Here is a 12,956-nt window from a genome sequence, read left to right as displayed (position 1 = left end):
ACTTTTGGCGCGATGTTTATTACCTAATATTAAAGTAGCAGATTTTAGATTACATAGATTTTGGCAATTCTACACACAACGTAGTAACTAATTAGTTACTTAATTCTAATCTGATGCTTAACTAATCTAAGCATTAATTAAAAGTACAACAGGTTTCCTAATAAGCTACCTTTATGTTGCAGCTTGTTAACCGTGTTCCAAGTTTGTTTTATTCCAACAGCTAAGTTAGAAGCGATCAGCGATCAGCTTATTTTGTAAAGGATTTTATAAAAATAATATGTCAAGTATAGATCAAATTTTTCGGAATTTTATAAATGATTATTTATGTATAAGGTCATAACGTTATGAAATTCAATGTATGACCTGTATGTAAATTACAAATGTACCTACTTAATATTTAGATTATTTAGTAACTCTCTCACAGCCAGTGAGCCACATCATTTCAGTTAGCACATTTTCGATAGGTATCCACTATTTCGAGACCTTTCCACTCGTACATAACATACCCATTTAACACTATTGATAAAAATCGCTATCGATTTACACTTCCACCATGTTCAGGCGCCATACACTGGCGCTTGCCCGTAAATGGCATCGTCGTAGGTGGCTGCGAGCCCTTACCTAGCCCTAGTGGCCGTAAACGTAAACCTGGAGACGACTGTGACTTATTAAAGACCTCCCCGCGGGGAAATATACGAGTATGGCGCCAATGTTCCGACTCCTTACATCATTCGCAATGGCCATAACTTTGATGGGCAAGTCGTGTCTAAGTGACCTATTGAAGATAAACCTTCGTTATAGCCTCGAGGAGGTATTTTCAATTTTTCAGAGCAGCAGAGAATATTAAAAGTTTCTTATATTATTATTATTTTTGTGTATTTCGGTTTCAAGATTCTTTATACTCGTAAGAATTTGTACAATTCACTTTTTTTTGTTATGTAGGTAAATATATTATTTGAATACATATTCAATGTCACAAAAGGAGCGACAGACACAAATGAATTAATAATAATTTGTAGGCTTATTCATATCATAAATATACATTCTATCTTGCGCCTCTTCTTGAAAGCTAGAATCCCCTAAATGGTCCCCGAAGACTACGGCGGTACCCTGAGGAATCGACGGACCTCTTTAACTGACTCACTTGCATATTTTTTCTCAGAACATATTATTATTTTTTATCAGATCAATCAAAGACAATTACCTACCTATAGAAAAAACATTCAAGAATTTAGTTAGGACCATGCGAAGAAAACCTGTGACAAAAGAACACGTAAATAAGCATACCTGACCAAAATGAAAAAAACAGTGAAAATGATTTGGTACTTATAATGCAACTGTAACAATAAAGATGCCGGTAAACTGAGGTTTACTGGCTAGCAAGACCTGCTATCATTATCTTCATTCACCCAACAACTCTATTAATATGAATCCAGAACAGTGCGAGCAATAAGGGCAATTATCGCGACGTGTCAAAGGTCAGTGGACGACACAATTGATGCATTTTGCCAGCTATTGTAACAGGCCTTATTAGCATGGTCATAAAGCTTAAAGTTGGAAATTAGATGTGAGGCACTGAGGCAGTGATGAATACTCAAGTTAACCTGGCAACTCCCTACATAGTAACAGGCCACCCGTGATTCTATGTGGGATGAACTGAAAACAGCATCTAGAACATATTTTAAAATCATTTTTATGTGATGTCATATGATCAGAAGTCGGATCTTCGTACATGATAAAAATTAAACTTACTTAAAAATTACTGTATTTTTTCAGTGAACAAGATGTAAACAACATTTGCAAATTCCTAATTACACGCATGTTGTGCCGTGGTAAACAAACTGGCAGACAATGACGATGCCAGTAAATAATGGCAATTGTTTGGACTCCATCTTTTCCACGGCCGGATGTAATGACGAATGACAAGCTCATGATTGCCACAATGCCATTTCGTGTTTACACAGAACAAGTACAAATACACTTTATTATGGACCACAGGCAAATTGTGTTAAATGCAGCTTATTGTGAATTGTGACAAACATTTGATTTGAAGTGGAGAAGGGACTTGATCAATTTCTTTAAACGACAGCTCATGACATGGCCAATTTATTGCCTGTTATCTGTCTAATTCTGTTACCTGTTACCCGTAAGGGCCGTAACCGTAACGTAAGTCACAGAGATATTATGTAGTCCTATAGTATGCATGACTACTAAGAGACCAAATAGAGTCAGACCAAGCTAAGTTGGCAGCGATTTTGATAGCCCCGACTGTGAAAGTGTTATTTTAAACGTCAAACTTCTATGAAATTATGACGTTTACTTAACACTTGCACAGTCTGTGCTGTCAAAATCGCTGCCATCTTAGCTTGGTCTGAGTTTATACTCGTTATAGGTTCATACATTAAAAACGATGAGTTGACTGTTTTTTTAGTTTTCACATTCGTTGAATTTGCTGCACAACGATTCATATATCTACCTATAGGTACGTTAAGAAATCGAACGATTTATTAACATTTAGTATCGCTTATTGAAACATGGTACCTATCGCGATGCAAGCTGCATATTTTTTGTTATCACCGCTGCATCTCTATGACCCAATTCCGAGCTGGAGAGAGAGATATCGATTCCATCCAGTCATTTTAAAGTGTACCGAAGCAGTAAATTATCTTAAAGGCCTTTTTACCGTTGTAAGACAATATTTCTTAGCGACCTCATCCGGAATTCTTGTCTGGTTCGGAGAAATAATACGTAAATGTGTAGCAATGGAAAATGTTAAATGTTTCTTATTTTTTATGATTTCACCTTATTGTGTATAATAGGGAAAAAAATTAACTGTAAAATCGATCTACAAAGACTATGTACTTAGCTAGAAAAACTATTTGACGATCCGACTTTCTATTTGAAATCGGGATTGTATTCGGGATTCATAAACAATTTTATTATTATATTCGTTCTTCATCGCGATTCAAGTGCCTAAATAATAAAATAGGATCTGCGTATAACTAGATTAGCACACTAAATATATTCGCAACGTCTGTTTGCTAAACCTACTTTCTTTTATAGGTCACTAAATTGGGGCTACGTCAGGTTTGGCGCCAGCTAGACGCACCTAAAGGTTGCTTGGCCAAGGAGAAAAGAGTTCTGAAAGGGCCACTAAAAGGGCTTAATCCCTAGTCTTTGTATTTAGCATTGTAGTAATTCTCGAAATTCGACGCCCTTCACTAGCTAGGGACGTCTTTTTAGAGCGGTGTTATTTGTTATTTGATCGATTTCCCCGAAAATGCATATTTTTATTTTGTCGTTAGGACAAGGATAATAGTGCATCAACTAGAAATGTTGATGTGGAACACGCACTATAATACGAATATATACTACCTATATACTCTCCTACTTAATTACAGGTAGTTTTTTAACCATTAGGTGGCTGATTATTACTTAAAAGGTGGCTAACATTAAGTATTTTAAAGTGAATAAGTAGCGTGGAAAAAGCTGTACAGAAAGGACACTTTATCTTCTTTAATTTATTTTAATTAAAGCGGCTAAATGCAATAATGAATCCTTATATATACCTATTTTTCTAATATTAAAATCGAATGAATATATTATAATCCTCTGTGCCTGTGCCTACTTAAATCATAGGTGAAAAATTGCATTTTAGTGTAGGTAAGTAAATAAATAAATAAATAAATATTTGGGAACAATCTTACATAGATCGACCTAGCCCAAAGTCCCAAACTAAGCAAAGCTTGTATAAAAAAAAACATTATACTAGTTGTGGGTAAATACTGTACGCGACAAAATCCAGGCATGCATAATCTGGTATATCTTTTTTCCGAATGCGCATATTTAACCTCAGAACACCTCAGAACTATCTCAAACTGACTACAATTAGAAAAGTTTTAACTATTGTGAAAAAATAATGTAATAAGGTATAATTTGGCTTGTATAATTAAGAATAATACAATGTTTTAACAGGAGAATTTGGTAACTGCCAGAAGACCGAGTACAAAAAATAAAACCGGCCAAGTGCGAGTCGGACTCGCGCACGAAGGGTTCCGTGCCATTACGGAAGAAAACAGCAAAAAATCACGTTTGTTGTATGGGAGCCCCATTTAAATATTTATATTATTCTGTTTTTAGTATTTGTTGTTATAGCGGCAACAGAAATACATCATCTGTGAAAATTTCAACTGTCACGGTTCATGAGATAAAGCCTGGTGACAGACAGACAGACGGACAGCGGAGTCTTAGTAATATGGTCCCGTTTTTACCCTTTGGGTACGGAACCCTAAAAAACGGTACTGTGGAATATATAATGGTTTAAGTCACAGTCAACCTAGTGTTAAATTATGTTTGTAATTATATTATGTAGTTTGATAACTACAAATTATTTAAAAAAAGTGCTGCTTGATAATGCACATTCATTTAAAAGATTTACCATATCATGCATGTCCGGATTTGTCTCGTAGTCGACGATATACATTACGTATATAGATAAACTAGCTGTTGCCCGCGACTTAGTACGCGTGGATTTGTATGTTGGTGGTTAGATATATATTCTACGTGAGCATAGAACATTATGCAGCAGATAATCATTCGTTAATTATTATACAACGCATAAGATTCGTCTGTCACAACCTACGAAGTTTCAAGCCCCTAACTGAAAAAATTGTTCTGGATATAATGAATCCCTCTCAACCCCCTTAGAAGATTTTCAGGTCCACTTTAAAAAAAATAATCGCTCCCGATGTAAACTTTCAACCCGTTAACTGCCATCACTGCAAGGAAGGTAGTAGGATCCTCCATCCGCAATCTCTCCGACAGTAAAGCAGTCTTGATGGCTCTAAAAAGCCATATAGTCACATCCAAACTTATACACGAATGCCACGAACGACTAATGGAGGTATGTCATAACAATAAGATCACCCTACAATGGATCAAATGATACAGCGGATCCTGGGGTAACGATGCTGCGGACGAGCTTGCCAGGCAAGGATCGAGTGCGGGAGCGATTGGCCCAGAACCGATCCTCCCGATACCGTTTAGCACGGTGCGCTCAATGCTGCTGGCACGAACAGGGAAACTACACACAGAACATTGGCTAAACCAGACTGGATGCAGACAGGCCAAACAAGCCATGCCTAGCAACAGAAAGCTCACAAGGGTGCTCCTTCAACTAGAAAAGAGCATGGTAACCAGTGTCATAACAGGTCATCATGGACTATTTAACAAACATCTTTTTATAACAGGTGTCACAGACAGTCCCCTATGCACAGGATGCATGGAGACAGAAGAAACAGCCTCTCACGTGGTGCTGGAATGCAGCGGAGTGGCCCCATACAGGGCAAAGCATCTCGGATCCCCGAGAGACCTCCCCGAGGTCCTACTCAACATCAAAGGTTTGATAGGATGCCTCGAGGAGCTGGGCTAGTCCTGCCAGCCCCCCCCCCCCCCCATGTCTCGCAAAATAGGCGCTAGTCGTCGAGTTGCGGAAAATCGCCCGAACTACAATACAATACAAGTTATTTACAAAAAAATCGTCCCCGATCCTAAACTTTCAACCCTTTTGCGCCAACTTAGGGAATGAATTTTCAATTTTCTAAAACGGTGACAACCGTTTTCGTCTATTTTAATATAATGCCCTTTTGACCAAGTTTCTAGCTTAAAAATTGGACCACATTTTGTCCCCTTTTTAACCCCGCTAGGGGTTAAATTATCAAGTATGTTGAAATAACTTTTTGTAATCTTATATTATGCCTTTCTAAGAAGTTTTAAAGCATTTGTAATGGATTCAAACTTTCAACCCCTCTTTAACCCTTTTAGGGATGAATTTTTAAAAATTCTGAAATTACTTTTCTTGTATTCTAATAATATGCCTTTATACAAAGTCCCGCAAATGTTTGATCTCCATACAAACTTTCAACCCCCTTTTCACCACCTTGGGGGATAAATTTTCAAAAAGGCTACTTACGAAGTTTCAAGTTCCTAGCTAAAATTAAATTTTAAACCTCATACAAACTATCAATCCCTTTTTAACCCTTTTAAGGGATGAATTGCAAATGTATCTGAAAAATATGATTATTTGCCACTACTGTATATCATATAGAGATATGAGCATAGGTTCAGTTCAACGCATAAAGTTGCTTCCCGCCCTCCCACGTAATTATGATGTAATTAGGCACATTTACCTGTTCAGTTTTCAATTACTAGAGAAGGTACTTCTGCGGCTGTGAAAGGGTATTTATTTCAGTCTGAAGACCTAAGTCGCAGACAAAGAAGTTTCTATCTCGGGAAGGGTCTTGGGAAGCCACACAAAAGGTAATCTCTTTAGCAAAAGCTGTGCTAAGAAAATTGACGTTACACTGAAATTGGATATGGTCAGTGTGGTGACGGTGAGATGTTCACAAGGAGCCCACTAACCGTGGTGATGTTTTTTATTCAATTTTTAAATTTTTGGTTCAGGGCCGCGTATCCTACGTATCTGAGAAATAATATATAACAATGCACAGAAGTCTGATGAATAATTCTACATAATTATAGTCTCTAATAAAACAGCTCTTTATTTCCATCATAATGGTTAATTAATGGATAAGCAAAAAAAGTACTACTCCAGTCTTTTTATAGACCGAAAGAATGGCGAATTGGAAATAATTTATAATACATACCTGATGTTTTAAATTTAAGGGATATATAATGATTCTAGTATTAAATATGAACTAAATAGAATCCAACAATATCGTTATATGCCTTCCGATACCAGTATGTATGCAACTATTACACCTACCTACATGTCTTTTCTGTAGGATTTTTATGAAAATATATTTATTAGGTCCTTTAATAAGCATCTAAACAAAGTACTACTTATTACAGTTATTACTATTTGTTTCTACTTACCAAAACTTGTGTATCACACGCGTACTTTTTTGTACTCGTACTAGATTTCGTTATGCTTGCAGATAAAAATAACAATAATTGTTTTTAAAAACCCAGCTAGTTTTTTCCTATTTACCTACTTCCGGGTAGAATTTTTGTAGGATCCCTATATTCCATATATTATCTGTAAATATCTTATTTTAAAAATCTGGCTATTATAATTTAACCACCTTATAGCTAATTTCTGTTTGGCCCAGTAATTGACTGGTAGAGAATGCCTCAATGAGGCATTAAGTCCGCCTTTTGTACTTTCGCATCGCAACCGTATCTTAACTTTACTGGGCTATACCTACAATCGGCAACAAAACCTTGTCAAAAAAATAAAACACGGATAATAATTAACTAGTGGCTTGCTTTAAAGCAGCAGCCCACCGCAGCGCACGGATGTGATGCGCAGGTTTCGTAAAATATGGTGGGTCCATCTTCGGTAGATACAGCAGGGAGTTTTCGCATTTAGTGCGATTATTGAATCCATGATTATTGATGTATGTGCACTCTAGTATTAATAAATAGCGCATAAATTGTTGCATGCAACCTTATCATGTTACCTTAGTTAGGCTCTCGACGTGGTCAAGGAAACAAACTAGTTTTTCTTTTCCTATTTAGAATTAGAACCGCCTTGTAACGGTCATTGAAGCAAACACCGTGATTCATGGTCACTCGGTACGGTAGTCTTTCCATAGTAATGTTTTCGAAAGCTATTCGTATGTGAAATCTTTTATTACAATGCACGGTTGTAACTGTGGTTTTTCAATCGTAAGAGAATAGTTATTTTCCCCTCACTAGCTCGGAAAGCCGTCTTTTATCCTTTAAAACAAGCGGGGAAAAACGCATTTTATCCACTAGTGGGGAAAGTAATTTGACCTTGGATGGAGCGTGTTTATGTAGCTCGACAGATAACAAAACGTAAAACGCTCATAATAATGGTTCGTTCGATATTATCATTAAATAAATGGTTTGAGAATCTAATAAAAATACCAGATTTAGCCTTATTTAATGATTTTAAGTCATAAACCTTAAAATTCCATAATAAACGTTTGTTTTTTAATAATTATGTTAAATATAATTCTGAACGCACAAGTTAAGTCGATGCAATTTCAAAACGCATCATTGACATTTCATACGTCAGAAATGTCAACATTGTCAACAAAAATTTTACTTAATAACTTCTCACGTAAAAGTACAGAATTTCCAGTTTTTTGTTATAATATCGTAAAAAAATGAGTGATACCAGTTGATGAAGATGATCTAACGCCTGTGGATGTTGCACTTTCCTCGCTATAGTGAGGGGAAAAGTTTTGTGTTACACACGGGTGCAAATGTATTTTACTTCTCGTGTGTTAAAACACTAAAAAAATACAACTTTGCACCCTTGTATAACAAATAACTATTGTGCAACAAGAGAGGAAAGTTGGTTTTTCTTGCGAGTGTTTATTTTGAGTCCCGAGAAAGCGAAAGATTTTATAATTGAATCACGAGCGAAGCGAATGATTCTAAGGTAGAATCTTGAGCGTAGCGAGGGACTCAAAAACACGAGATGTAAAATAACTTTGCTCTCGTGTTGCACACATAATTTTTCACCTCAGTAGTGAGAACATATTAAAGGTTAAAATGTATTTCGAATTACACAGAATAAACAGAAAAAAAAGCATTATAATATGTACGATACGATAAGATACGATACGATACGAGACGAGACCGGACCGGACCGTACCGTACCGTACCGTACCGTAATTTTTTTTTATAAAAGTATGAAGTTCATGGCCTTCACTAAACTAAAAAGCTACATTGTTTCACTCCCTCACTCCAGGGAGTGACGAAAGTAGGCTTGTTCGAGCTGCTGAGGTAAAAAATGTAGTGTCTGTTTGATAAAACTTGATACAAAACATTCAACAAAAAAACAATAGATACTAACATGCATGAAAAATAAATACAATAGGAACAAGCAAATATGTAGTTGGTTGCTACTGTTTCCAGGTCCGTAAAAGTTAACTAGTGTTATGTTTGAAAATTAACTATTTCCGACTTCTAAGGACCACCTACCGTTTTGTACGTTCGATGTTATATCATATACAAAGTTTATATACGTAGTTATAAGTTTGTAAAAGCCACTAGATATAGTTAAGTAACTGTAATTTAATTTAATTATCTGTATTTGCTACACCCTATTCAGGGTCCATGTGATACCATAAGAAATATGTAAATACTACCCAAAAATGTACCATGGAAGCAAGAAATAAATGAATACTGAAATACTGAATCAACTTCCTTTTACAACTATCAATATCCATATCTGAGGATATGACTGTACTCCACTTAAGTGATTAATCTATGAGTTGAATATATGTAGGTACGTATGTTCTTCAGCTTCTCCTATCTTGGCCAGGTAACCTATTTTATGAGGCCAAGTTTTTAAACAGCATTGAATTAATGATCTACGAAGGTGAAACCTGAAACTGACCTAGTGGTTTTTCGCAGAATTGACAAGTTAATTGTCATTTGTTTTTGTTTAAGTATATATACTTGTTACGATTAGGTAAGTATGAGTTTCTAATTGAAAATTTGATTAGGACATGACCTGTTTTATTAGTTGTTATTGCTGCTTATAAAACTAGAACAAGATAAGTATAAGTACTAGTATAACTTATTTTAATCCCTTTTTAACACGCTAATACTAATTAAACCTGATGCTTAGCTTTTCTGCTGTAACCACTACTGCATGTCCGCCATGCGGGCTAACCGCGAACCTTGAAAATTGAATTTTTGTGTGCCTTTTGGTCGCTTTTGCATATCCGAGCGATAGCGAGAAAAATAGGCAAAACTAATTTTCGCTATTATAGCCGGCACAGGGCTATTTAAACAGTTAAGCATTCTGTTTGACTTCAGAAATCTATGTATCTCAGTAATATCATGCTTCAGTACCGTACGGGTTCCTTTGTCCTGCCCGCTGTTTTATGGCACGAGCCGTCCGGACACGCAACAGCCCACTCGGACATCCTGCGCGTTGTCCTGAACCGGTGTGACCAGTGCAATAATTGTTTCGCGAGCAAGGACCATGACTGGGGTATTGTTGATGGGTAACACACCACATGGACCCGTTAATTAAATTTACACTTGCTTGCAATTTTGTGTATGCCGCCATTGCCGCTAAAGCTCAATTGTAAGAGCAGCTAGCTAGATAATTTGTTATATGGATTTATTGAGCCGCCTTTAATTTTCGTTTTTAAATGACTTTAACAAACGTATATATATATAAAAAACTATAACACAGATCGATGTTAGTGCATAATTCTATCCGTAAGAAAAACTACAATCCTTTTAGCCCGTATCTAAGGAATCCTTAAAGCTTCAGACATTCTTGAATGTAGTTCCATTACTGTTTGAAAAAGGCTCTTAGCGCTCAGACATAGCATCCAAGTCCTAATACAATAGAGAGGGTATAATCTCGGGAGGCGTACTGGTTGAAAGGTATTAATTCATTAGAGGCCACTTTATCGTTGTTAACGCTTGTCTGGAAGCTTTATTTCATTGGTCAGGCTGTTTATATTAAAACAATACGACAGGAGGACTTAGGAAAAGGCCCCTTTTAATATATGTTCGCCAGAAGACGCTAGTACGAAGGGCTCAAAATATGGCGCAACAGTGAAGAATAGATATTTGCTAGCTCTATGTACTCATCTGTCCAGTTATTAGGTTATTACTGTTATTAGCAGCACTGGACTAAAAGCGGAAAAAATAGAGACACTGTCTTCGTATTGCAATACGGGGTTCTAAATTTATTTAATTTGTGTAATATATAAAAACTTCGATTTTAGGGTTTTGTTGTAGAAGTGTATTCGTACCTATATTTATATCGTTATGAATTGTTCATAAAAAAGGAGGAAGTCTGGTAATAATACAAGATTCAATTATTATACTTTTTCCATAATCATTCTCTTTTTCCTTGAGTCATTTACGTTTTGGGTAATATTAAACAATGAAACCAACTATATAATCACAGTTGATCTCGCTTTTTACAGTTCTCAACCTTCTAGCACACGTAGTTATTATTGCAACAAACTATTGCCAAATACTTATGGTACGTACGTGATTTGAGCGCACCTGCCCAGCTGAACAAAATCATCTACATAGTTAACACAGGTGTTGTGTAGTGTACTTATTCGTACTGACATTTAAATACCACTTTTCCGTCATTCCAAATATGAATCCGTTGAGTAATCATGGCTGGCTTGTCGTTGATTAAATTAAAAAAATAGAACATCAATGCAATTTTTTTTATGTGAAACATAAAGATAGACGTATTCCGTATTTAGCATAGGTACCTACCTAAACTATGACTACTACTATTTATTAAATATGTATAGTACGTATTCAGAAATTAGTACATAGTTAACGCAACACTTCAGAAGTCAGAGATGTCCAATTTTAAGAGTATAGCATAGAGTTAATCAAGGGACTCTTATTTTCACGTGTTAAACATATCTTTTTCTCTTTTGTTTACAGTTGTAGTGGACGTGGACGACCGACCAATCCGAGTTGAAATCTGTGATACTGCAGGCCAGGTAAGACATACTTACATATTCCTTTTATAATTACAGCTTTCTAGAGTAATCTCCCGTCCACAAATGTATAAACACTGCATAAAAAGCAAATGGCTGCTTGCAAAACATCATAAACACTGTTTCATGTTAATCTCCGGGCTTGTCCCTCCATAAAGTAGGTAGTAAAACTATTGTTATGTACAAATGATTATCCTATTCCTGGCGTCATAGAGTCGTAGTTTTAAAAATTTACTTAGCTATTCTTTGATAATTAGACCGGACGGAAGGTATCTCCCAAAGGTAAATATTAAGGTTAAAAAAATTGCTACCTGAGTGTATCAGTTGTCGAAGCCTGAGGTCTCGCTTGGAAGTTCGGGGTGGTTCGGGAGATCAAAAATCCCTTACAAAACTAATGAAATATGACATTGACATCTACATTATCTCCATTCTTCTCCTGTGGTCAGTTAGTGTCCTATACGCTACGCTATTTATGGTAAAGTAAGTTAGTGGGTAGAGGTAAATACCTACTATACATACTTAGTTTGGTTAAGAAGGGTCCTTAAATGCCCGAAAAGTGTTTTGCATGCGATGATTTTAATAAGTTTCACTTTTTGATCTCCTACAAACCTGTAAATTGCTCCCACTAAAAAGGGTCAACAGTAGACGCACATGTTAAAATGTCAGCGCGAGACTAGACCAAATAAAAAATAAAAAGATATCGCAGATTGATACTCCTTTGAAGGAGCTAATTTAATTTATCTGTGAACAAAGCGTATGAAATTGACTCATCATAAAACTCGAATGATGCTCGAATGAAAGAGAAAACAGCTTATCTGAAATCACTTTTTTGGGGCCTAGATTACTTTTCAATGATTATGTAATGTGAGAATTTATTTTTACTACACATTGTTATAGAATGGGAAAGTTTTTGTTATTAAATCCACACTTTGCACATGGAAGCACCGCGTAGCTGTTTACCCCACCAAATTGCTAACTGTACTGATTGAAAAACGTGTGAAATGTTATTTTGCAGGTAAATGTCGTAGAAGTTCTCACGGTAAAGTGGTTAATATGTTGTTTAATTAAGTATAGCAATTGCCAATCTGACTATACAAAAAAATACAGAATCAAGCGTTTGAGCAGCATCTTGATCTTCGCAGCAGCAGCGTTTCGAAATTAAGCAGCTAAACCAGGCTGCTTAATTTCGAAACGCTCTTACCGGCGTCATCTGTATCGCCACTATCGCCGCTAGCGCCATATTTCATTGAAAACGTAGACCTAACAATAGTGCGACTGAGACTATCAAACAGTTTTTTACGTAAGCAATATTTATTATTCTTGTGACGCAACCAGCGCTAAAATTCCCAAGCGAATAGCACGTGCACTTTATGAATGGCAACCGACAATGGACGCACTTCAGCGCGTTCACATGTCCCTTACCGGGCCGATTTCCTTTCGATTGTGCACAGATTTGATCGAACA

General features: G+C 36.3%; 1 protein-coding gene across 2 annotated transcripts in view; it reads left to right on the top strand.

The window, feature by feature from the left end:
* Positions 1-12,956, top strand: part of LOC134743100 (uncharacterized) — a 47,101-nt gene that overhangs the window by 25,463 nt on the left and 8,682 nt on the right. For both annotated transcript variants that reach the window (XM_063676426.1, XM_063676425.1), the window contains one exon: positions 11,437-11,495. In XM_063676426.1, the coding sequence (XP_063532496.1) occupies positions 11,437-11,495 (59 nt within the window). The remainder of the gene's footprint in view (positions 1-11,436; positions 11,496-12,956) is intronic.

Source organism: Cydia strobilella, chromosome 7, assembly GCF_947568885.1.
Source record: "Cydia strobilella chromosome 7, ilCydStro3.1, whole genome shotgun sequence".
Lineage (NCBI taxonomy): Eukaryota > Metazoa > Arthropoda > Insecta > Lepidoptera > Tortricidae > Cydia > Cydia strobilella.
The sequence above is the reverse complement of the archived record's forward strand: the minus strand, read 5'-3'. Positions and strand labels throughout refer to the sequence as shown.